This window comes from Chelonia mydas, chromosome 2, assembly GCF_015237465.2.
Source record: "Chelonia mydas isolate rCheMyd1 chromosome 2, rCheMyd1.pri.v2, whole genome shotgun sequence".
Lineage (NCBI taxonomy): Eukaryota > Metazoa > Chordata > Testudines > Cheloniidae > Chelonia > Chelonia mydas.
Window position 1 is genome coordinate 205,000,816 of NC_057850.1, and position 26,620 is coordinate 205,027,435.

General features: G+C 40.7%; 1 protein-coding gene across 3 annotated transcripts; it reads left to right on the forward strand.

Annotated features, from left to right (window-relative positions):
- The first annotated feature begins 350 nt into the window (after nucleotides 1–350).
- Nucleotides 351–22,583, forward strand: TMEM196 (transmembrane protein 196). 3 transcript variants are annotated; one of them, XM_007069508.3, is made up of 4 exons: nucleotides 351–1,207; nucleotides 15,636–15,692; nucleotides 18,284–18,538; nucleotides 21,912–22,577. In XM_007069508.3, the coding sequence occupies exons 1-4, from the start codon at nucleotides 1,043–1,045 to the stop codon at nucleotides 21,981–21,983; spliced, it is 549 nt and encodes a 182-aa protein (XP_007069570.1). In that variant the 5' UTR covers nucleotides 351–1,042; the 3' UTR covers nucleotides 21,984–22,577. The 3 variants fall into 3 exon arrangements, with proteins under 3 accessions (XP_007069570.1, XP_007069571.1, XP_043397033.1); XM_007069509.3 differs by having other exon boundaries at nucleotides 353–1,189; nucleotides 21,912–22,583; XM_043541098.1 differs by lacking the exon at nucleotides 351–1,207 and adding an exon at nucleotides 17,714–17,797 and having other exon boundaries at nucleotides 15,651–15,692.
- The last annotated feature ends 4,037 nt before the right edge of the window (nucleotides 22,584–26,620 follow it).

Consider the following 26,620-nt stretch of genomic DNA (forward strand, 5'->3'; position numbering starts at 1 on the left):
CCTGGTGCTGGATCTGAGTTTTTGCAGTGCTCTTGCTCTGAGGTCTGGATTTGATTGGTGCAACTGGAAGATTTACACTTGTTCTATATTGTGACAGCGTTGAAGGGGGCGGGGGAGAACATTCAGCAGAATCCAGCTTTTGCCTTCCCCAAAAGTTTTTCATCAAGGGACTCTGCTGCCAGCACCACCACTTTGCTGCTCCCTTGGCAGCTGGGGCGTGGGGGTAGGGATGTAGGAGGTGTGTGTTGGGGGAATGGGGGGGGGAGGGTTGCCTTGTGTTTGGACCCTGGGGCGGGGCAGCTATAGAGGCTCGCCTGGATATTGGTCCCAGATTCATACATAAATATAGCCAGGGTGGATTTTCCCCACTTCCCTCCCCCCAAAGAACCCACCCCAGTGAGGTCATTTCAATGGGAGTGAAGGAGGCGATCAGACAAGGTCGACTTTTCTGGAGGAGACACAGCCTGCGAGTGGAGCGTGGTGCTGAATTTAATCTGCGTCCCCCAGCCTCTGGGAGAGCGGGGGAGAGGCGCTGGAGTACAGCTCCAGCCCGGGGACAGCCGAGGGAGCCTGGGCCGGGCCCGTCAGAAGCCCCGCTCCATCCCTGGGCGAGCCGAGCGCTCCGGTAGAGGCGGCTGGAGACGCCGGAGCGTGACCCCGGGGTGGGATCGGAAGAGGCGGCGGTACCTTGGAGAGCTCCGAGCCTGCCGCCTCGCCAGGCGCGCCGGAGGATTGGCCCAGCTGGCCGCAGCTGCGGCGGGCGGCGACTTGCCGGGCTCCAGGCATCTGCCAACGGGAGGATCCCTGTGTGCGAGGCTGCCTGGTGGGGAGGTGCGGTGGGAGGGAGGGGTTCCTCCTGTCCGGTGGCGGAGGAGAGCCGCCTTTGCCTTGGGGATGCCCGGCCCCCCAGCTGCGGATCTGACGCTGTGCCGCTAAGGAGGGGGAAGAAAAGTTTGGGGGAGCCCGAGGGAGGGAGGCGCCGGAGAGAAGGCGGATGGTTTGTTTTCCGGGCTGAGCTGGAAGGAACGATGACCCAGCGAGGATGTGCACCAGCAGCCACACCATTGGGAGCCTCTTGGTGCTCTCCGTGCTGGAGATAGGACTGGGGGTCTCCAGCGTGGCCGTGGGGGCGGTCAGTTTCAGCCTGGTCCTTGCGGAGCATAAGCCTCAGCTGGGAGACTCTTCTCCGGTATGGAGCGGGGTGTGTGTACGTTAGCCATTTCACTCTCTCTTTAACTCTGTGTGGTGATGATCCGTTTGTGTGAACAAACCCCCTCATGCAGCCCCCCCCCCCCCCCATGCATGCCGGGCTGGAAGCCTCGCTCTGTGCACTGATCACGCACCTGGGTAGGATTTGCCCTTTCAGAGAGGTCCCCCCCCCTTTTTTTTTCTTTTCTCTTTTTTTGTATGCAAGTAATTGAACTTTCTCTGACCCTCCCCCCCCCCCTCTGGTGTGAACTCCCTGGACGCTTGTGTGATTCCAGTGTTCGGAAGGTTGGGCCATAGCTTGCAAACCTGAAACCAACGGGGAGTTTTGCTTGTAAAAGCCAAAAGGCCCTGTCATTGGGCAGGAAGGGCTAAGGGCCCCTTTAGAATAATGGCCAGGGCGTTCCAGAGCTGCGGGGGGAGCAAAAAAAAGAAAGAGTTTTTGGAGCTTTACAACATTTTCTTAGGATCAGGGACAATCTGAGCTTCTAGGAAGCATTTAGCTAGAAAAATAAAAAAATCTGGGCAAGCACAATTACCATCCCGCCGTGTTCCCCCAACCCCCCCGACAGCTTTTTTATTGTAAGCGCCACCTCTCAGAACATATCTGATATATTTTCAGTTTGAGCCTTTTGTCTAGTAAGTGCCCACCTCCAAAAACAGTATGATAACTGATGAAGCCAAGACTTGCAAATAAGGACTATCCAGGGTAAACATAAGTGAGCATGTTTAAACTCTAAAGGGCTATTTGATTATGATTAAACAACTATATTGCTAAAGGGACTGTTTACTTTTTACTTCATAAGGAGCAGGAAAACTCTTGATTACTCACCACTGATGAAGCCTCAGGTAATCTTTACAGGTCTCTTCTACCAAAAGGATTAATGTAATATTATCCTTGGCACTAATAATTATAAATAAATGTATGTACATAGTGCTGTAAATATTCCTGATATTGTACAAACATAGTGAGCCACAGTTCCTGCCCCAGACAGGAACAATCACAAGACAATACAACACACCCGATAACAGGTAAGAGAGTTACCAACAATAGCGCAGCTAAAGGGGGATTTCTGATTTAAAAAAAAAAATAGAGTGGCCAGGATTGCTCAAAGAACCGTGGTTAAGGAGAAATTTGAAGACAGAGGGTGAAGTCAATGGGAGTTGGGACATCGACTTATATGGGGGCCCAGATTTCACCTCAAGTAATAAAAAATTACAATTGAAAATCATTTCAAAATAATGTATATTGCCCTATGTAATTGTCTTCTTTTAAATAGACTGTTTTTGCTTCTTTATAATATGCCTTTCAGCAAACTATTCTGCTGTCTGTAATGGCTAAAGGATTGTATTTATATTGCTTTTAACTAGAATGTAAAAGTAGAAATCTTGGGCCGGATCCTCCCGCTCAACTGCACCCCTTTAAGGCCCTCTGTAAAGATGGCTTAGCCAGCCTGCTGAGGATTCCCAGGACTAGGGGGTGTAGCGAGGCATAGGGGAAATGCTGGTGGTGTGGCAGATGAAAAGGGAGTGGCCAGCGTGCCACTCCTCTCTAAAAATCTGTGGCTGATAGAACATCTCTTTGTGATGTTCTATCGTAACTAGACACAAACTAGAGCAACTGTAGTGGGTTTAGCCCTGGCAGCTGACCTGCCTTCTTGCCAGCTTCCGGACTGTGGTGCTCCAAAAGTGGTGTAGAGCTGCCTATCCTCCCCATTGGGTCTCCGACTAAGCATATCTTGGCTGGACCAGAGGTTCAGGCTCTTTGTATGTCACACAAAGTAACTGTGTTCTGATTCAGTGCTCTGGAATCAAGATTTTCCCTTTGTGGGGAAGGTAAAAGGGAGAAGGAGAACTATTACTTTGAACCTCCACAGGGTAAACCGCTGGATATAGGCTGGATAATATCATGTTTCCAGCAGTCATGTTACCTGACTGTGCAATGAAAGACCTTTTACCCAGTTCTGTCCTCACTTACATAGATGTAACTCAGCCAAGGCCCAGTGAAGATGTGGTTGCCATGGAAACCTTAACTCTAGTGTTTGTGGATTTTAAATCACACACATTATATCTGTATCTGTCTATCATGTTGTGTGAGATTTAAAATCCACAAACACCATAATTAAGGTTTCCATAGTAACCCTCATTTTTATCAGCTTACAGGAGAAACTGGGCCTCCGCTGAGGGACGCCTACATAAGTGGGGTCAGAACTGGATCAAAGGTCTTTCGTGACATTTTCAGGTAATATTATTACAGGAAATGTGATATTTGCACAGGTATAATGTACACATATACATGCAAGCAACTGCATGCAGCTGCAATCAAGATTAAAATTGTTAATATTGAAATGACATTATCATTTCAATTATAGAATGTAATAATGTTGAGTCTAAAGCATATTAGCCCTCTTGTTAAAAAAATAGACTTTCTTGTTTAATAACAGCTGTCTTGTTTATGACCCCGATAGCAAGGTACTTAACCATGTGCCTAACTTAAAGCATGTCAGTAGTCCCACTGAGGTCAATAGGCTAGTCACATACTTACATCTAAGCATGTGTTTAAGTGCTTTGCTCGACTGGGACCAGCGTGCTCTGCACAGTGCAGCATCGAGCCCAAAGGACCTGAATAGCTGGCAATGAAGTAAAAAAAAGATGTGAATGAGCCTGAATTAGGGTACTCATCTATTTAAAATACATGAGAAAACATATTATAAATTTATAATCCCACCCATTTAATTACCCTGTTCTCATAGTTTATGAAATTGACCCCTATTAAGGTAAAGAAAATTAGTAGAGAAAAAGATCCAAATGAAAACACCTCTGTCTATGACTGATCGTTCAATCTATCTAATTAATAGATGTTTATCTAATTTATTTACTACACATACAATATATAATGTATTTGTGCTCTTTGTAAAATATTATGGTGGCTGCAAGGTTATCAAAATCCTCTACTACAGTTGACATACTATTGATTTCTGGAGTTTTTTTCTGTTTATTTTGCATGTCTTATCATGATATATTCCACCTGCTATAGTTAGCTTCTCCAGGTGAGTAGAAATCGTGTTACATTTCTGAATTCCACCACTTAAAATTCAGTTGTCTGACTTAGCATAGAAACAAATCAACCACTAGCATGAGCATGCTGAACTGCTCTCACACAAGTATAATCAACCTGATAGCATGCATTGCAAGGCTGCTGCACAAAAGAAAAATCAAAACAGTATTGTTTCAGAAAATATTCCTACATAACACAACCAAATGTTAAATGTTGTCAAATGTACTATAATCAATAAGAAATCTTAAGTTGTGTGTGTGTGTGTATATAAAGTATATTTATAACTATAATTCTCAAGTATATATGGGCCTTCTTCTAATTTACATTAAGATGGTGTAAAGAGCTTTATTGTAAATCAGACTCAGCCCCAGACCCAGCACCCATCCCCACCACACACATACACACACACACAAACCAGGTCTTCAGTCAAATATGCCATTTATCTTCACTCGTGGAGACACCTAATGATGCCCTTATGCTACAACACTCAGGAATGATAGTTTTCTCATTCATGAAGACAAATGTCAAAACACCTGTAAGTGTTATGCATTCTCAGAGTGTCAGTCAGTGGCTCTATAGAAACACAGGTAATCTTTCCATGTTTGTGATTATTGCACACCTAAGTCTTCCTTTCCATTAGGAACCTCCATTGTGAACCATTTATAATTTGTGGCACAAGTACTCCTTTTCTTTTTGCGAGTACAGACTAACACGGCTGTTACTCTGAAACCTGTCATTTATAATTTGGCTATAAGAATTTGCTCCAATTTGACACTTGGAAAACATGATTACAGGGAGTTTTTTATTTCCCAGGTTTTCAAAAAAGCAGTTTAGTCAGTATGGAAATTTCACAGAGTAAGAGATAAGTTTGGACTGTTAAAACAATGTTGGTGGTCTGTAATTTTAAAAAATGAAAGTTTGCCAATTTTAGTTGTCAGTGCTGACTACTTGCCTAGTTTATTTTGGAAAAGAATAGTCAGACTAAAGGGTTATTTCAAAGGAACACTCAAACAGTTCACAGTGTTATTTAACATGTGGACAAAATGCAGATGTGCTGCTACTTTATTTAAGCATGTGCATTACATTTTCATAGATTCATAGTTTCCAAGGCCACAACTGTGATCATCTGATCTAACCTCCTGTAAAACAAAGGCCATAGAACTTCCCCAAAATAATTTCTATAGCACATTTTTTAAAAAATAAATCCAATTTTGATTTAAAATTGCCTGTCATGGAGGATCTATCACAACCCTAAGTAAATTGTTCCAGAGGTTAATTATGCTCATTGTTAAAAATGCATACCTCATTTCTAGTCTGAATTTGTCTAGCTTACCCTTCCAGCCATTCAACCTTGTTATACATTTGTCTGCTAGTTTGAAGAGCCCATTATCAAATATTTGTTCCCTATGCAGGTATTCATAAACTGTGATCAAGTCACTCCTTAACTTTTTCTCTGTTAAGTGAAGTAGATTGAACTCCCTAAGTCTGTGTGTTTTCTCATTCTTTCATCATTCTTATGGCTCTTCTTTGAATCCTTTCCAATCCTTCTTGAGAACCCTCAATATCCTTCTTGACTTGTGGACACAAAACTGCACACATTATTCCAGCAGCAGTTGTACCAGTGCCAAACACAGAGGTAAAATAACCTCTCTACTCCTACTCGAGAATCCCCTTTATCACACTAGCCTTGTTGGCCATAGCATCACAGTGGGAGCTCATGTTCAGCTGATTATCCATCACAACTCCCAAATCTTGTTCAGAGTTACTGATTTCCAGAACAGAGTCCCCCATCCTATAAGTATTGCCTACATACTTTGTTCCTATATGTATATTTACATTTAGCCATATAAAAATGCATATTGTTCCTTGTGCTCAGCTTACCAAGAGATCCAGATCAATCTGTATCAGTGATCTGATCACCTCATTATTTATGACACTCTCAATTTTTGTGTCATCTGCAAACGTTATCAATGATAACTTTATGTTTTCTTCCAGTTCATTGATAAAAATGTTAAATAGCATAGGGCCAAGAACTGGTCCCTGCAGTACTCTACTAAAAATACAGCCACTTGATGATAATTCCCCATTCACAATTACATTTCGAGACCTATCAGTTAGCCAGTTTTTAATCCATTTAATGTGTGCCATGTTAATTTTATATCATTGAAGTTTTTAAATCAAAATGTTCTGTGGGATCAAGTTAAATGCTTTACAGAAGTCTAAGTATATGACATCCATGCTATTACCTTTATGAACCAAATTTTTAATCTCATCAGAAAAAGATACCAAATTAGTTTGATAAGATCTAATTTTCCATAAACCTATATTGACTGACATTGATTAATAAACCCTCCTTTAATTCTTTATTAATAGAGTGGCTGATACAGGATTCTATCTTCTTGCCTGGGATTGATGACAGACTGACAAGCCTATAATTATGCAAGTCATCCCATTTACTCTTTTTAATATTTGTACAACATTAGCTTTCTTCCAGTCTTCTGGAACTTCCCCAGTGTTCTTAGACTTATTGAAAATCAATATTTTCATCAGACTAATCATGTTTTTGGCCTGCTCCTGTTGAAAAGAATGAGCTCAATGTAAGCAGAATCAAATCCTTAAGTTGAACACAGAATTCTGAAGGGCAGATGCTCAGCTGGGGTAAATTTTTAATGAAGCCATTGGCTTCGATGCAGCAATGACAGTTTACACCAGCTGAGGATCTGCCCCTGAAGATTTAACGGGTTTCCTTTTACGTTCAAACCCTCCAGCAAGATTTTCCAGTAGACCATTCTCCTAATCTTCAGGAAATTACATACACCATATACTCCAATGGAACTTCAGCATCTATCTAAAGTTCGGCACATATTTAAGAACATTGCTGAATAGGGATGGACTTAAACACATTCATAAATTCTTTGCAGATCTGAGGCCTTAGTTGATAAGCTAGAAATAATCTTCTGGTTCTGTTTTTTTTTTTAAAGGAAAGAAAAATGTACACAAGAACACTTACATACTCTGAATGAAACATCTGATGTGAAACAATAATAATCATGGAATACAGTGAAATTTATTCTGTCATTCAGTATTAAGGCCTGATTCAAACCCTGTTGAAGTCAATGAGAATATTTTTATTGTCTTCAATGAGTTTTAGATCTCGGCATTTAGGCCCCTGGCAAGCAGGGTGTTTATTCACGACTGTGTTGGAATTTGAATCACCTGAATAGGTTCTTATTTTTTTTTTTTTTTAATTTTCTTATAGGGGGAGATTTTTAAAGATACAAATGGTAATTAAGCACCTAAGTCCAACTGAAAGTTAATGGGAATTAAATGCCTAACTACCAACTGTGTCTTTGAAAATCTCCCCATTGTATTCAATATGCTTTGCTGAGATCTTCTGAGAACATCTTTTCTTTTCTATAGGTTTGAGTTGGAGGGCAGGGTTGTTTGTTTGTAATCTCCTGTTTTCTTATGGCTGACCTTTTTTCTGTTTGGTCTGCCTACCTGCTGGATTCTCTCTCTCTCTTTCTCTCTCTCTCTCTCTCTCGCTTCCTGTTTCTCCTCTGACTTGATTTCCTTATCTGCTTGTGTGGATTTTGTGCTCTTCATGATCCACACTCTGAATGTTTTACCATTGCATTGCAATGTTACTCAAAATAGGAGCCCCTAGTGATTTCAGACACTTTCTCTGGTCAGTGCACCCATTTGGAATTTCAGCTTCTTTCTCTCTTTTCTTCAGTTAAAAAGTCAAGACAGTTAAATATCAGGATTTTCTTTCTTTCATGTTAGTGAGTTCAGTTTTCTGGCTTTGCACATGACTGTCTACTTCAGACTGCCTGAGCTGATCAGGAAGTTTACAAAGTGAAAGTCTCTGCTGCTTCGCTCTTTGGAGGCAGTATATAATAACAAAAGCTCTTTTTCCTTTGTGTTTTCTAAAACCAGACTTGTATTTGTATTTATGGTTTTCATTTTCAGATACCTTCCAGTATGAGAATAACTAAATTGGGAGTATAGGCCTAAATAAAGCATATTTTTGTGCTGCTTACTTTATCCTTTAGTTGTGGGGTAATTCTAAAAAATGTTGGTTTTTCTGTGCAGAATCTAGCAGGGATATGCAGAACTAGAGTGGGGGTGGCTGGGAAGAGTGCTGTGGGGCTGGGGAGAGGCTAGAGCAGGCAGCCACATACCTCTCAGTGCCCCTCGGCAAGGGAGGCTATGGAAGCAAACTACATTTTCAAAGTATTGAAAACTACATTTCAAAGGCTATGGAAGCAAACTACAGGATAGGGTAAGAAACTTCGACTATTATCGGCATGCTCAAAGGCTGTGGGATTTTGCAAAGGCATTGCAGGTGGGCGCGGGTCCCCTGGGACTCCTACAAAAATGGGGGCTGCTGGCCAGGGGCAGTGTTAGACACATGCAAGCCAGACAATTGCATCAGCTGTGAGGCAGCCAGGGTGACTGTGCATCCCTGCTCTGTTCCCCTGTTGCTTGCGAGAGTGGGACCCCAGAATCAAGCCAGGGGAGAGGGCAGATGGCAATGGCAGAGGAATAGCTGGTGCAGCTGCTCAGGGGCTCATGCACTTCGGGGGTCCCTGCAGACTCAGGGCTGCTCGACTGCACAATATATATGCGGCACAGGCTGCTGCCATTGTCTGCAGCCTGCTGGAACCTCTAGGTAGAGCAGTGCTCTGCCCCCCACTGCCCACATTTGAATTTGCCCAGCGAGGGAGCCTCCAAAATGGTGGCTCTGCCATGAATTCTGTTTAGTGGGATTGCCAGTGGCAGAGCTTCCATTTTGGTTGGAGGCCCCTCCTCCTCTCCCTTTGCCTGGGCAAATTCAAATGCGGGCAGCAGGAACCAGTGTGCTGCACTTTCTAGATGCTCTGACTCTAGTTCTGGTGGCAGCAGCCGGAGTGGTTCGCAGCTTTGGCTCCCTCAGCAGCAGTTGTGGCTTTGGTGGGAGCAGTGGCAATCGTTCTACTGGTAGGAGCACTGGTGCAGGACCCAGGCCAGAGGGAGCAGATGGCACAGCGTGGACCTGGGCAGATGGGGCAACAGGGGAACAGAGCAGGGATGCAGAGGCAGGGACGAGTGGTGGGGGATGAGGGAAGTTAGAGTTTATTTGAATGTGGGACATGTGATGGCATGTGCAGGCCCACAATAAAAACCTGGTCTAGGACCCATCTTTTTGTTCCTCTGCCCCTGGCATGTGGGAGAAAGAGATGGGGGCCCGGACCAGGTGGCGCCCAGTAAGCATTTGCTGACCTTGATGACTGTTAAATCTGCCACTAATGCTGATTGAAGGTCCCTCCCTCAATGCCTGGCTACTCAGGTTGTTTTTTCAAGGCTGGTTCCTTTGACTTATCCCCGTGAAAAATTTTATACTTTTCCTCAGCCTGAGATGTGTACATCTGGGCACTGAGTCATTTCATTTTTGTAAGGAGCTTAGGTATTATGGGGAAAGGCAATATATAAAACACTTTAGATTAAAAAAGGAGGTAGGTAGACAGGAGGCCTATACTATCATTGCACCAGTGCCGCTCTATGCATATTTCAACTTTAAAAACGCAAGTCCAATTGTTTGATATTGTCTTTGCCTCCGGGAGGATAAATTCTCTCTCCATGAGTATGTATTGTTGTACAGCTCCAGCCAATGATCTTACTGTGTTTCCACTGTAGGGGGCAGTGCATTCTCTGCAAGTTGCAGTCTATGCTCTACAGGGCTCAATCAGTACCAGCACAGAGAGGTTAGTGGTGACGACACAATCCTCAGGCTAACATTCCCTCATTGGGCAAAGAAGTGTTTGAATCCTTTGTAGTGAATCAGAGAGGACAGCAAGGTGAAATGGTATGAAGTAGTTGAATGGCAAGTGCTGCATGGCTGCATCCGTCCTCTTATGGCTTATTATCACCGCTAGGAAATGTAATTATATCTAAACAGGACTTTTAACAATGGAGTGATCAAAGTGACAAGATGCTGACCTTGCTGGTCAGTGTAAACAAGGATGAGTCATGCTCAGCATCAGTCAGCTAGTTGTGGGAAACCCTGCACCCAGCAGCTCCATAGTTAAACATCTAGTTTAAACAAGATTAAATATCTTAGTGAAGATGAAGTCTTAGAGGCCAGCAATGGATGGACACAGTGTGGCAAGACAGAAAATGTTGCATTCCAGCTGGCAGTATTGTGAAACCTAAGAGTTCAAAACTCAAACGACAGATCAAAACAAACCCATTAGATTTATTTCCAATCTGAACTGCACACAAGCCTTGCTTTCAGTACACATGGCCCCATGCCTCCCACGTACATTACACCACTATTGTCAGTAATATTGAGTCCTCAGAAAAACCCAGAAAATATATGGGAACACACCATAATTCCACGGTGGGGCACTGTCCAATTGTGTGTGCCTGGTTTGCCAGTAAGACAGCACTGGACAGAGTCAACCACATAATCTCCCATGACGTCCCATTCTCTCCAAAGCTTTCTGGGGTTTTCTGAGCTGGGTGAGGCAACTGAGTTCTATAGGCTAGAGTAGCAGTTCCCTGAGTAAGGTCCCTAAATCCCTCTACTCCCATTGTGCAGCAGATTTGCACCAGTTCCATTGGGTCAGGGTACGCCACCATCAGACAAAAGAGGGATGGACTTAGTCATACATTTTCATAGGATTTTAAGTTGCCTGAAACATTGGACCAAATTCATCCTGGGTGTAACTGACTTTCATAAATAATCATTATTCTATTTATTGGGCAATCCCTTTCTCTGAAAATGTACTGAGCGTGATGCACAACAATCCAAAAATACAATAATAATAATAATACTGTACACTCAGCAAGTGTTTTTCATCCCAGCATCAAAATATGCTTCATGAACCTTAGCAAATGCAGCCTCACAGCATGCTTGTGATATAGTCAGTAGACATGGTGTGACCTGTCAAAGGTCACACCAGAAGTCTGTGGCAGTACCTTAATCACTGCAGAGCTGACACCAACAGCTCCTGTGTCCTGGCCCAGTGCCTTAATCACAAAACACTCTTTGCTCCATTTATGTTGATAAAACTCCCTTGATATGGTAAAAGACACTAGAGCTTAGGGCAGCTTAGCACTATTTAATATCTTTTTAGAGAACATGACAAGGGCTAAGGTAGACCTGCAGTGGTGGCTCATTTCTTAGTCATTGGACTGTCACAGAAAATGTACATTAATCCATTGGTTCAAGATGAGCTGATGCTACCATCACATGGTGGTTTGAGAAATAGCTTGCTATGTCTAGGAAGGACAGTAAATCAATAGCAGATCTTTCCAGTTAGTGGATTCCAGTCCACATGAGCAAAGTGAATCTGTAAGTCTTCTGTTACTCTCTTGGCAGAATGTAAGGCTGATATTACATGTTCAGGGAGCAAAGATGTTGCTACATTTTGCACTAGCTGAAAGCAACGGAATGACTTTTGATTGTAGCCTGAAGTAGAGGGAATTGTAATAGTCGAGTCATGATGGGTGGGATTTTCAAAAGTGCTCGGTATTGGCTTAAATCTGCTCCCTTTGAAGTCAATGGTAAAACTCTCATTGACTTCAGTGGGACCGGAATTAGGCCAATGTTGCAAAACTTTTGAAAGCCTATCCAATCTGATCTATACTGTGAAATACACTGCTTGAAAATAGAGGGAGTTTTGCTTTTTACATAATTAAAATCTGCTAGTTATATGTTGAAAATAATATTGATTATATTTTCCGGATCCTTTTTATAAGCTTGCTATAACCCATAAATGCTCTTTTCTCTATGCATTATTTTCCTTTTACTCCTGTCGAATCATCATTAGAAGGAAACAACATTATTTAGTCTGCTTACATTATTTAGTCATCAAGTCTAGATGAGATTTATTACAATATCTTGAACAAAGAATTGTTTATATTTTCTGTATGGATGCTGAGAATCACAAAACGCTATATGTGAAAACTATGCTGTCAAGCAATTAAAAAAATTCATCATGATTAATCACATGATTAAAAAAATTAAGCATGATTAATCCCACTGTTAAAGAATAATAGAATACCATTTATTTAAATATTTTTGGGTGTTTTCTACATTTTCAAATATATTGATTTCAATTACCACACAGAATACAAAGTGTGCAGTGCTAACTATATATTATTATTTTTATTACAAATATTTTCACTATAAAAAATAAAATAATAGTATTTTTCAATTCACCTAATACAAATAATGTAGTCCAATCTCTTTATCATGAAAGTGCAATTTACAAATGTAGAATTATATAAAAAAACCCTGCATTCAAAAATAAAAGAATGTAAAACTTTAAAGCCTACAAGTCCAATCAGTCCTATTTCTTGTTCAGCCAATCGCTCAGAAAACAAATTTGTTTACATTTGCAGGAGATAATGCTGCCCGCTTCTTGTTTACAATGTCACCTGAAAGAGACAGTAGATGTCTGCATAGCACTGCTGTAGCCGGCGTTGCAAAATATTTATGTGCCAGGTACGCTAAAGATTCATATGTCCCTTCATGATTCAACCACCCTTCCAGAGGACATGCATCCATGCCAGTGACAGGTTCTGCTCATATTCATTTTCATCATCTGAGTCAGATGCCACCAGCAGAAGGCTGATTTTCTTTTTTGGTGGTTCAGTTATGTAGTTTCCGCATAGGAGTGTTGCTCTTTTAAGACTTCTGAAAGCATGCTCCACACCTCATCCCTCTCAGATTTTGGAAGGCACTTCAGATTCTTAAACTATGGGTTGAATGCTGTAGCTATCTTTAGAAATCTCACATTGGTACCTTTTTTGCGTTTTGTCAAATCTGCAATGAAAGTGTTCTTAAAATGAACAACATGTGCTGGGTCATCATCCGAGACTGCTATAACATGAAAATATATGCAGAATGCGGGTAAAACAGAGCAGGAGACATACAATTCTGCCCCAAGGAGTTCAGTCACAAATTTAATTAACACTTTTTTTTTTAATAAGCATCATCAGCATGAAAAGCATGTCCTCTGGAATGGCGGCCAAAGCATGAGGGGGCATATGAATGTTTAGCATATCTGGCACGTAAATACTGTGCAATGCCTGCTACAAAAGTGCCATGCAAATGCCTGTTCTCACTTTCAGGTGACATTGTAAATAAGAAGCAGGCAGCATTATCTCCTGTAAATGTAAACAAACTTGTTTGTCTTAGCGATTGGCTAGTAGGACCGAGTGGACTTGTAGGCTCTAAAGTTTTACATTGTTTTGTTTTTTGAGTGCAGTTATGTAACAAAAAAAAATCTACATTTGTAAGTTGCATTTTCATGATAAAGAGATTGCACTACGGTACTTGTATGAGGTGAATTGAAAAATACTATTTCTTTTGTTTAGCGTTTTTACAGTGCAAATATTTGTAATAAAAATAATAATATATAGTTAGCACTGTACACTTGGTATTCTGTGTGGTAATTGAAATCAATATATTTGAAAATGTAGAAAAATATCCAAAAATATTTAATAAATTTCAATTAGTATTCTATTGTTTAACAATGTGATTAAAAGTGTGATTAATCATGAATAATTTTTTTATCACGATTAATTTTTTTGAGTTAATCGCGTGAGTTAACTGCGATTAATCGACAGTGAAAATATGAAATACAGTATGCCATAAACTGAAGTTAATCTATAATGACAGAACTTTGAGTGAAATTCTAGAATCCCACGTAACATCTGAGTAAAAGAGCTTTATGCACGTATCCTGCTCAAGAGCTAGAAGTCTGAAATGTACCGCAACTTGAGCGGGAGACAGGCCTGGGGGCCGTAGTGAATCATCTCACTATCCCTGCAATTGGTACCCCAGCCTATGGGGTGTAGTAACTTCTGCAGTCCCTCCAGCCATTGCATTAATGTAAACATAGATCCAATAGCTTGCTACTTGACCCACTCCACCTTTCCTCTTCATGCCAGCATATATGGACTGGCATGAAGCCTATATATCCTGTGCTAAGTATACTAGTGAATAACAAACAAAATCTAGCTATTACTACTTTATGCAACTGATTCAGTGCAAAAATTAAGGATCTTGATTTTTTGGACTCATCTGTGTGCAAACACCTAATAAAGGGTTGGGGTTTTTTTTGTTCCAGCTGTGTATTGCAACCACTCAACAACTGAAATATTTAATATGCCAAAATGATGTGAGGGAATAAGACATATATGATATAGTTTATACAGAGTCTAAAAGTTAACATTATTTTTACTGACTGTGTAGGGGGCCAGGTCTGTCTTGTGATGTTTTCATCCCAATTAAGGGCCAAATTAAGGTTTTCCATGGAAAACCCCACCAAAGTGCAAAAGCTGGGTGGAAATGTCCATGGCTTTAAACCTATGTAGTTTCTTCCCAGTCTTTCTGTGATGTGGTAGGGCTAGTTTCACTGAGCACAGAGAAGAAAGAATAGCCCTCTTAGCGCATGGGTGTGAGGAAAGCCAAGGAAATCTCTTAATGATGTTAGGGACTCAAAGAAGGCCCAGTGCCTCTACACGACCACTTATCCCACCTTACCCTGTGGCCCTTGTCAATTTAGCTCCCTCAGGAACTGTACTCCCATTGGTTCCCCGAGCAAGCCTGAGTTAACATGCACATGTAGGGGGCAGGAAAAGCCATTCACAGAAAGCAAAAGGGGCACAGACAGAGCTAAAGTGGATTCATTCAAAAATCATTTATGAGCCCTAAATTTGCGTAAAGAAAAAGAAAAGGCTCCTTTCTATGGTATGTCAGACAGCTACATGTCTGAAATATGCATGCCAAAACAGACTATAAACAGTTGTCACTGTATATTCATTGCAGCTATTTCAAATGTTAGGCCAAGATTCTGCAATCTAATTCACACAAGTGAACTTCTGCTCCTGTGCTGAGGCCCACTGGCTTCAGTGTTACCCACATGGGCTCCCTGAGTGGTTCAATTTGTAGAATGAGGGGATAAGTACTTTATATGTTTTTAAAGTAGCAGAATACCTGCTCCATATTGCTGATCATTGACTTGCCAAATTTAATATCTGAGCAATTCGAGGGTAAAAGAAGCATCTTACACTGGTAACATTTGTTTTTCATTTTTTGTTTATCCTCATAGTTTAAAAACAGACATTATTTAATTTTTGCTATTTTTATGAGCCATCACCCTCAGACTGACTTCTCATCCTGGTTTCTTCCTGGATAAATGTGTTTACTGCAATGAGTTATAACTTCCAGAAACATAAAGTTTGTAATAAAAACACTGACAATGGTAACAACTGTATAACCTTCTGTTGTGGTTCCCCACTGCAATAACAGAGCAAAGTTTAATCTAGCTCAAGACCTTAGACTATAAAATAATTGGTATTTTTTTCCTTGCAGTTTCTGCTTTGTGGTATATGTGGAATACTGTGTGCCAAAAAAAAATCTGGACTTGTCGTAAGTTTTTGCACTGCATGCATTATGCATAAGTACTTGAAATGTAAACTGCTATAACTTGAACTCTTCACCATAGAATCATCCTTCATTTCCAAAATGTTGCTGATAAACAAAATTCAATGCAAAGTAAACACAGGCTGGCAAAGAAAAACAATCAGCCCTTTTGTTAACACAGCAAAAGGAGGCCATTTTAAAATGGTCTATAAAGTCATGTCAAAAAATGTAGCCCCTGTAGTTATGCCTGTCTCATAGATTCATAGATATTAAGGTCAGAAGGGACCATTATGATCATCTAGTCTGATCTCCTGCACAACGCAGCCACAGAATCTCACCCACCCACTCCTGCGATAAACCTCTCACCTATGTCTGAGCTATTGAAGTCCTCAAATCATGGTTTAAAGACTTCAAGGAGCAGAGAATCCTCCAGCAAGTGACCCGTGCCCCATGCTACAGAGGAAGGTGAAAAACCTCCAGGACCTCTTCCAATCTGCCCTGGAGGAAAATTCCTTCCTGACCCCAAATATGGCGATCAGCTGAACCCTGAGCATATGGTTCCCTGAGCCAGATACCCAGGAAAGAATTCTCTGTAGTAACTCAGATCCCACCCCATCTAACATCCCATCACAGGCCATTGGGCCTATTTACCATGAATATTTAAAAATCAGTTATTTGCCAAAATCATGTTATCCCATCATACCATCTCCTCCATAAACTTATCGAGTTTAATCTTGAAGCCAGATAGGTCTTTTGCCCCCACTGCTTTCCTTGGAAGGCTATTCCAAAACTTCACTCCTCTGATGGTTAGAAACCTTCTTTTAATTTCAAGTCTAAACTTCCCGATGACCAGTTTATATCCATTTGTTCTTGTGTCCACATTGGTACTGAGCTTAAATAATTCCTCTCCCTCTCTGGTATTTATCCCTTTGGTATATTTATAGAGAGCAATCATATCTCCCCTCAACCTTCTTTTGGTTAGGCTAAACAAGAGCCTGATTCAAGTCCCATTAAGATCAATTGAAAGATTCTGAATTACTTCAGTCGGAGTTGGATTGGGGCCTTTCTGACCAGGACCCCATTCCTGCGAAGTAATATGTGTGTGCAGGATTGGGCCCCAGGGTTACCGTGCCAAACTGATCCCAGAAATTTTAGCTGTTCACTGTTTTTAATTTCAAACTGAGTCATGATTAAACCAGTTCTAAAATAATTACAGATGTTTTCTGTTTCATATAAGAATCTGAAGTATAATAATCTTTCTGACTGCAGACAGATGGTATAATTGCTACAAAAGCAACTGCAGAAATATTTTATCTGTTAAAAATATGATCCTATTATAAAGCCCGGTGTTAAAGCTTATTTATTGTTTAAGTTTATTTCAGTATTAAAACTGGCTTTAATTTTCTATAGGCCTGACCTTTCTCTTATGTACATAAGAGTGAATTGGAACTAACTCCATGTAGATATGCTCATGTAAATCTAGCATAAGTGAAAGAAGAATCACTCTCTCTAAGGTTACTTTTGAGAGTCAGTGAACTATTCAATTTCCTATAAGAGTGACTGTCACTTTTTAAAAAAATTCTGAGGACTTCTTTATTGTGTGGAGCATCCCAACCATGCCTGATCTTTATAACCCCCATTTCTTTTGTCAATTCTGGTGGGCTCATAGATCACAAGAAACAATCCCTTACTGGTGGACCATGAACAATAGTTTGAGAAATATGTTCTTGTTAAAATTACCATCCCATTGGCACACAGCAGTGATCCACTGAGTACTGGTGGTCCGTGGAGCGGTTCCAGGAGCTCCACAAAGTTGCTTCCATCACTGTAGTAAAATATCTTTGTCTTCAAGCAGTGACACTTCCTGCTACTTTTAGCCCAATTTAGGTGTTTCTGGGACCCCTAGAAGAACTTTCTGACCAGCTAAACTTAAAAAGTAGCACCTCACTGCACCCTGTATGGTTGCTTCAGGTTTTTCTTTGTCAGTTTTTTCACTTGTTTAAATTCAACCCTGATTACATTTGCAGATTGCACAAAAGCTGCAGGAGGAGCAATCAAGGAGGCCAGGACCAAACTGCAAAAATTGACCTGAAGAGATTAGAACAGGAGGGGTGGGTTGGGGGCACAGACAAGCAGGAGAGATTCAGTAACAATACCACTAAAGCACTGCACTCAAGCAGAGGAAATAAATGGCACAGCTATGGAGTCTGAGTCTGATCTCACTATACTTTACTGATTTAACTAAGATCAAAATCAGGCCTTTGAAGTTTAGGCTAGAGTTTTGAATATACAACTGGAAGGAAATTAGGAGGCCTGAATCCTAGTCCAGTTTTTCCATTGATCAGCCATCACCTTGGGGAAGTCACATTACCTTGCTGTGCCTCATCTCTAAAATATGGATAATGCTTACTTCCTAGATGCAATCGTTATTGGGGTTAGTAATTAAGGTTTGTAAAGTGTTTTAAATTATGTGTGCTATAGATGCGCTAAGTTTTATTATTATAGTCAGGCTAACTTTCAATGTGAGTGAACATGTCTGTGACGGTAATCTCTGAATAATATCTCTGTGACATTGCCTCTCTTCTCTCTCCTAACAGATGATCCTTTTTTCAGCCTGTTGCATCTGCGGACTAATTGGAGGAATATTAAATTTTCAGTTCCTTCGTGCTCTGACAAAGAAGTCCTCCACGCTCTATTCTTTGCATCTTACTTCCATGTCTCTTGCATGCATCGGAATTGGAGGTTGCACACTTTCTTCCTGGCTCACTTGCCGGCTAGCCAGCTATGAACAAAGGAGAATGTTCTCTGAAAGGGAGCATTCTCTGCATCATTCCCATGAAATGGCAGAGAAAGTGAGTTGGGCGCCTTCCCTTATTTGGTCTGCTTTTCTTACAAAGCAACTGTATGTGTTAACATATGCAATTATATAGTGTTGTTGTAGCTATGTTGGTCCAGGATAATAGAGAGACAAAACGGGTGAGGTAATTTCTTTTAAGAAGTTGGTCCAATAAAAGGTACTACCTCACCCATCTTGTCTCTCTAACATATGAAATAATTGGCACTAAGTTCATTCAATTTTCAACTACATACGAGGAAGAGCTTCTGGGAAATAAAATGTTACCATTCTGTATAAGCTTTATTCTGTTGCAGTATATGTAGTTATTTTTAGGTGGTGCATCTTTGCAGTACATCCATTTCAGTGAAATACATCCATTTTCAACATAAACCCATTGTATAGCTATTCAAAGGCCTCGCTTCTAAACATAGCATCTCATAAATAATTGAAAATCTTAGTTATATGAATTATCATGTATTGTACTGGGGGAAAAAGCACAGAATGCTTTCTGCACCCACATCATTTCATGTTTCCAGGATTTAATCAATTCTTTCCTCTCCCTTCATACTCAGTTTAAAAAGCAGGCTATGTAACCACAAAGGCCACAGTTTTCAAACCTGAATTACTAAAGTTAAGCACCTAGATCCATATTTAGACACTTAAATAAATAATCCTGTTTTCAGAGGTACTGAGCACTTACAGCTTCCACTGGTTAAAAGAATGTTGTTGTTGTTTTTAATGTAGGTGCCTAAATAGGGATTTATGTGCTTTAAATTTAAGGTTGAAGATGTTGGCCATGAGGAATATAGGATTCTTAAAGCAATCTAATTAGTGTAAGGATATGCTTCTTGCCCTGGGAGTGAAATATTCATTTTAATACTGGGGCTTCTATAAGGGCAGGGTGCCCTATTCCTTTCATTCAAGAGGTATAGTGTTTATAGAGCAGGGGATCAGGAGTCAGGAACACGGGTTCTATGCATGCCTTTACAACTGACTCACTGTGTGACCCTGCCCAAATCTGCTCTGTGCCTGTTCACCTGCCTGCATTATATATACCACCTCCCACAGAGGTACATTAATTCATATATGTAAAGCTCTGTGAGATTCTTAGATAAAATGTGATGTAACAGTGAAAAATATAATAAGGGAAAATGGCTACTTTTCAGCCTGATCACTATTCACTACTTTCTTAACTGAGATTAGATTCCATGCAGAACTATAGCCTGGACTCACCTAAAAATGTTAAGAAAATATTGCTACATTTTAAAAAATTGCCACAATTATATATTGCTTTAATATGACTAAACTTCATTATTTCTTTTGAATTCTGTATGTAACAGTCAAATGCACCTCCTTAATGTCCCAATTATAATAATAATCTCTAGTGCAGTACTTTCTAATATGATAATAAAACATAATTTGACTTGAATAGTATCTTTCATGCACACTCTTTCACAAAATCTTTACAGAGTTAAATAGCGTAGGTACTACGTTAAAATAATGTACAGAGAATAAATTAAAGGGGAAGAAAAGATAAATTTCATACAAGACAAAGTCAATGAGGTAGATACAGGAAGACTGTTCAAGGTGGTAAGAGCTGCAAAGAAGAAGGCTCTTGCATCAACAGTGAGAAGAGGACAGAGAGGAGGCCTTATGCAAGATAAGAACAGGGAGAGGAGTAGAGAAAGACCATGCCTGAAAGGACAAATCTTTCAAAGTACATTAAGCCCAGGGCATGTCTTTTAAAACAAGGGAAGGCAATTTAAAAATTAATAATAAATTAGGCCCTAATCAAACATAAATTTAAAGTGTTTTATATACAATAATATTTTGTATATTATATACTGATACAGTAATATAGACATGTACTATATGTACATATGTTTGTGCTATATTTATTGTATAATTGTTATATTTATATTAGAGATTGAGGGGTACTGAAATAACCGACCTGCCCAGCTGCCCGGTGGTTCCCCTGACACCAGAGTTACCTCCAAGGTATGCTGAACTCTAGGCAGCTACCATGTTATGTCATGTCACTTCAGAAAGTCCCACCTCTAAGAGGAAGGCATAGTTTCAGCTAATCAATGTTGGCTGATGCTGTGATGTCACTCCCAGAAGTACTGCATTCAGGAAAGGTACTAACAGTCAGTGAAATAATTCTACATGGTGGAGTGCTGTGATTTGGAAGTAAGTCAAGTATTTAAAATATTCACTCTAGTTGTAGACATCCAAACAATCTTGTTTGGATGTACCCACTGTAAGTTCACATCACTTCTAATTTATATGCTTCTTCATGTCTTAAATCCAACACCGCTTTTAAACTTAACTATGGTTTTATTGTTTAGAATAGACATGTCAGGAAAATAATGATTGTGAATATTTCATTCTGAAATTATAAGTATTCAAATAGCAAATGCTGGCAATAAATTAAAGTGATAGAAATGGGAAACAGAGACTTTCACTTCGTGGTCACTAGCTCACACGTAACCCAGCTGACAGAGCATTACTATTATCTAGAGCTGTGAGACTCAGACCTCAGTGGTTCAGAAGCCAACTTAGTGATCAACATTACTCAAAAGAGCCACAGTAGTGTGAATTCATTGTTTCATTTACTATAGTACCATATATGCATATTTGACCAGTATGACTTGGAACTATTTAGTTTATATTATTCTCACAGCAAAATGACGGCCCATTTTATCAACTTTATTTATTATTTTATCAACTACCATTGGTTAATAGCCTAGTAAAAGCATCCTGATTGGCTCATAACTTAAATTGGTTAATAATCAATTCACATTGTGTTTTAATATCATGTGCTGCAAAGGACACATTAAAGAGCCACTTGCAGCTCTGGCGTCTTAGTCTGAGTATCACTGATCTAGAGGTTGATTGATGGTTTATGTGAAATGGCTTTGGTGACCTCAGCAGATCAGTATCTACATCACAATAACCACTTCCAGAGCTCGCATTAACTGGCACCGTTTGGGGGCATCTCAGCAGAGAGGCCAAGGTCTCCATGGACATGGAGACTTATCATTTTATTCCTGCTTAGAGTGCCCTCCGGATATGAGTGGAAGCTCAGTGGCAGGACAGTGCGAGGAAGCTTGCACTGCTGCCACCTGTGCTGCATATCTGTTCCGTGGATGAAGAATGCCCGTCTCTAGGGCAGTCAGTCTAGCACCTTTCGTAAGAACTCAACTCACGTGAAAAAAATGTGGTGATTTTTCTTTTTATAATGTGATTTTTTTTAAAAAAAAGATAAAAGCTTCTCTGAATGTTGACATTCAGGGCTTGTTAAATACTTACTAGACCATGAGGTAAATACTTTTTCAAGATCAATAAAATAATTTTAATTTTGATCAGTCCTTTTTTATTCGTTACAGGAAATGACAGACAATATGAGCAATGGAGGACCACAGCTGATTTATAATGGAAGAGTGTATGAAAAGATTTAAAAGTTAAAGGGAAAAATATTTTTATGATTTTCTTCAGGACAATCAAATAGACACCAGGAGACTGATATGAAATGGAAACAGTCTTGACTTTTATTGCTAGAATTTCAGAACTGCAGAACAGCACAGTTGCATTTACCTTTAGAAACATACCTGAAATTTCTCTCCCAAGGATTTTGTGGATATACAGTATTTATTCACTCCACCTCTATTCCTTTTTTTCTTTTTGTCTGAATAACGTTCCAGAATTATTATAGCACTCGAGATAGACTTTTCAGACTCTTCTTCTCATGAAGACTTTTTTAAAAAAAACCCATTTAAATGGAGAGGGTTTAACCAGAAGATTGTACAGTGGAGAGAGTGCAAATTAGACTTGTAAAAAGCTTGCATTACACATGCAGAGTCCAAATGAGTGAAAGATGAGAGTGCTGAAAACAACACTGATGTCTTTGTTTTGAAAGACAGAATGCTTTAAGAATTCCTTAAATCAAAACCTCAACAATGCCTTGTTGTAAAGAAATTGTAAATATTTCCAATTTGTGAATGAAGTATATTTCGTAATTTGTTCATAATAGATGACAAATAAAATGAAATCTAAAACTGAGAATAATTCATTTTTGCTTGTTAGAAAGATCTGTTAATCTGGATCATTATATTTGCATATTTTCACAAAATATCAAAACGTCCTTAATAGGGGGTGGAGCACAAACAAGCTGGAAGACGGTGAGGGTGGAATGGTGGAATGGCTGGGGCAGAACTGCACCTTGGCAAGTCTGCATGCTTACAATTGCCCCTGGGGGCTATTGAAGCAATGGTACATCTCAAGGGCAGCACTCAGCACTAACCTAGTATGTTTCTGGGACCAAACAGGTCCTCACAGACCCTTTATAGAGGAGGCATAATCTGCACCATAGCATGTATAATAGGTGTACATATATGGCAAGCAGAAAAATATATACAACATATTTTATAATATACATGAACATATGCAATATACATGTATACACACTTGGGTACTATACATAGACAGTGCATGATTGTATGGGGGTGATGTAAAAATCCTCAGCATGAGTTTGATATGGTACATTTGTGAGTGCTAACAAAATATAAGTGAGTTATGTTGGGCTTCCCAAATGATGGCAAATGGAATTTTTAACCCACCCCAGAGCATATACTGTAGGTATCATGTGTTTTGCAGAAAATGAATTAAGGAATGTTTTAGCGTTTTTAGAAATTTTATTCATGCTATTTAAAAAAAATCCCTCCATTATAAAGCCAGGTGCCGTAGTTACCCAGAGTGCATACATAAAAGGCTCAGAGGGAGCCATAAAAACCTCTGAAATGATGTAATATAGCTTTCTTTTATACATAAAAATATCACAGCCTTGAAGTCTCTTAGCTTGAGATATTCTAGGGCATGGGTGGCCAACCTGTGGCTCTGACTCCAGGGCTGGAGCTACAGGTGGGACCATTCATGTGCATAAAATGAAGCACCTGAATACATTTTTGCAGAGTAAGTGCCTAAATGGGCATCTCAGGAGCATCTCAGTGCAAAGGAATCCTGGCAGGCGTAGAACTAGAATAGATAGCTCTGCGGAACTCCCGCTGCACCCAGTATAAGGGGAGTTACTGGGGCAAGGTAGGAGGGAGATGGAGTGTGACAGAGGAGCCTCCAGAATAGGGTTGCCAACCTTCTCATTGCACAAAACCGAACACCCTTGTCTGGCTCCTGCCCCACCCTTTCTCTGAGCCCCCCCCCCACACTTTCACTGGGCTAGGGCAGGGGATTGGGATGCGGGAGGGGGTGAGGGCTCCAGCTGGGGGTGAGGGCAGTGGGGTGGGGCCAGAAATGAGGGGTTCAGGGTGCCCAAGGGGGCTATAGGCTGGGGCAGGGGTTGGGGTGTGGGAGGAGGTTTGGGGTGTGGGTTCTGGGAGTTTGTGTGTGGGAGGGCTAGGGCCGGGAGTTGGGATGGGAGTGGGGGTGCGGGAGTGAGTTTGGGTGCAGGAGGGGTTTCGACCTGGGGCAGGGGGTTCAGGGTACGGGCTCTGGCCAGGCAGCACTTACCTCAGGCAGCTCTCAGTCGATGGCACAGTGGGGCTTAGGCAGACTCCTTGCGTGCCCTGGCTCCATGCTCCGGAAGCAGCCACCATGCCCCTAGGCGGAGGTGAGGCCAGACAGCTCTGTACAGTTCATGCTGCCCGTGCCCGCAGGTGCCAACCCCACCCGCAGGTGCCATCCCCGCAGCTCCCATTGGCCGCGGTTCCCAGCCAATGGGAGCTGCGGAGGCAGTGCTAGGGCAGGGGCAGCACACAGAGCTTCCCTGATCGCACCTGCGCCTAGGGGCCGCAGGGACATGCTGGCCACTTCTGGGAGCTGCACAGAGCCAGAGAAGGCAGGTAGCCTGCCTTAGCCCTGCAGTGCAGCTGACTGGACTTTTAATGTCCCGGTAAGTGACACTGACCAGAGTAAGGGTCCCTTTTCAACTGGGCGTTCTGGTAAAAACTGGATATCTGGCAACCCTACTCCAGAATCCAGATCAGAACTCTGTGACTTAGGCTTGTCTCTAGTTATTACATTTGGGATGACTGCATTATTTAGGGGCAGCAAGTTCCTAAACTTTTTAGAATCCCAAAACAAAACCAACAACCATCTATATGAAGCAGTGACACAGTGAAGGTACAATATCTTGTGAGTCATCAGAACTAGAAATAAGTGCTTTATCCCACTAGAGAGCAGCTGGGAATCTCTTATGCTATAAGGTATTTTGTTTCAATCCCTGGAAGGACATGAGATCTCAGACGTTAAAATCATGTCATTATTTCGAGTAGAAAAGCTATTTACTTATTTGTGGAGGTTTATAAAAACAGAGCCACTGAACCTGCAAACACATCCACGCACACTTATCTTCATACATGTGAGTAGGTCCAGGTTGGGACTGCAGTTATAATTTTTCTTTCCCTGGGTCTGTCATTGTACAAAGGTAGCCTGGCTCTATGGATAGAGGATTACAAATAACTAAATAATAGTCCCACAAAAATATATTAAAACATCTTTAAAAATTCAGGAATAGATTTTCTGTCAAATATGCCACATAAAACCAAAAACATAAGGAGGTTTTACTTATACTTTATGTATAAAGTATACTTTACTTATAAAAGTTTTTACTGACACTTATTTTCCATGTTTTGCAAAACTTACTTGGGCCGTTGTCACTTGAGGAGAATAATGCAGCATTCTAAACTCATGCTCATAAAACCTTTATACCACATCACATTATTGTGCATGTGGTCTGTGTGTATCTATAAATAAAATATATGCACACACACAATTTGATTTAGGGTGTTTTAGTATTGCATTTAAGCTGTCTAGTGTCTAAAGCTATTTTTACTTGCCGTCTAATAAAATTAGTTACAAAATGTGGGCTGCAGAACACAGTCGCTGAGAAATTATATTACAGTTTTGTAATTCAGATATAATTCATAATGCCAGTACTGCCAACCCCAGGCATTCACAAATCATGTGTCAGGCCTTAAAATATCATGAGATTGGTTTGAAATCATGAGGGTTTTTTTTTTTTTCCATTTGCTTTCTGGTGTTTCAGCCTTTACCATTCATGTTTTCAAGCTTTTCTCTTCACTCAAGAGGGCTAGACACTTTTAACTGAAAACCGAAATTCTTGAATAATCACATGACTACAGAAGGTTAGACTTTAAGAAAAGCACCAAAGGTTGTGAGACTCATGATAAAATCATGAGAATTGGCTACACTGCAATACAAAACCTTTAATCAGAAATTATACCATAACTATAGTAATTAATTAACTAATTAATTCTTTAAGGAGAAGCCACTTGGTAATGGCTCTGTGAGAAGGTCCTGCTTATGACCTTGAAAAGGACTGTTTTAAACTTTGAGCCAAATTTTCAATTGGGCCCTAACCCCGCTTCCACTAGCCCACAACTGTGCACCACACTTTGAGTACCAACAACTATGTGTGCAGGTCATTAATACACACAAGACCATCACCTCCCAGCCTGGCGGTGGGTAGTGGTGGTGGAAGATCTAAGGCCCCTAGACCCCAGAGAGCACCCATTTCCTCAAGTTTTGCATAGGGAAGGCAGTCCTAGAGGTTGTCAGCTATCTGAAGCCTGGATCCCAATCATACAATGGAACTGCACAGTTCTGCTACTTTGCAGGGCATAGGCACTTGCAGAGGTGTGTGTGTGTGTGTGCACATAGGTTCTGGGAGGCAGGGGGCAGGGGAATATAATTAAATTGCTCTTTCTTACTCTGCTGCCAAGTCTGTAGCATGTAGACAAGCGGGCCAATGACTACAATATGAGATATACATTGACGCCTTTTATGAAAGCCTTTTAAATGCAAAACTGGTGATCAGTAATTGACTATGTAATTGAAAAGACTGCATCTGTCAGAGAAATACAAAGAGCTGCAAAATATGTTTAACAAGCTCTTTCTGATCATTTTTTTCTTACTGGTTAGCTCAGCTGACACTACTGACTGTTGTCTGGCTTTTCAGTACATGTGACATACTAACTAAGGCCAAATTTTTAAACTTGGGTGTCTAAAAGTTAGGCATCAAAATCCATTTTTGAGTTCCTAAATAAGTGGCATTATTTTCAGT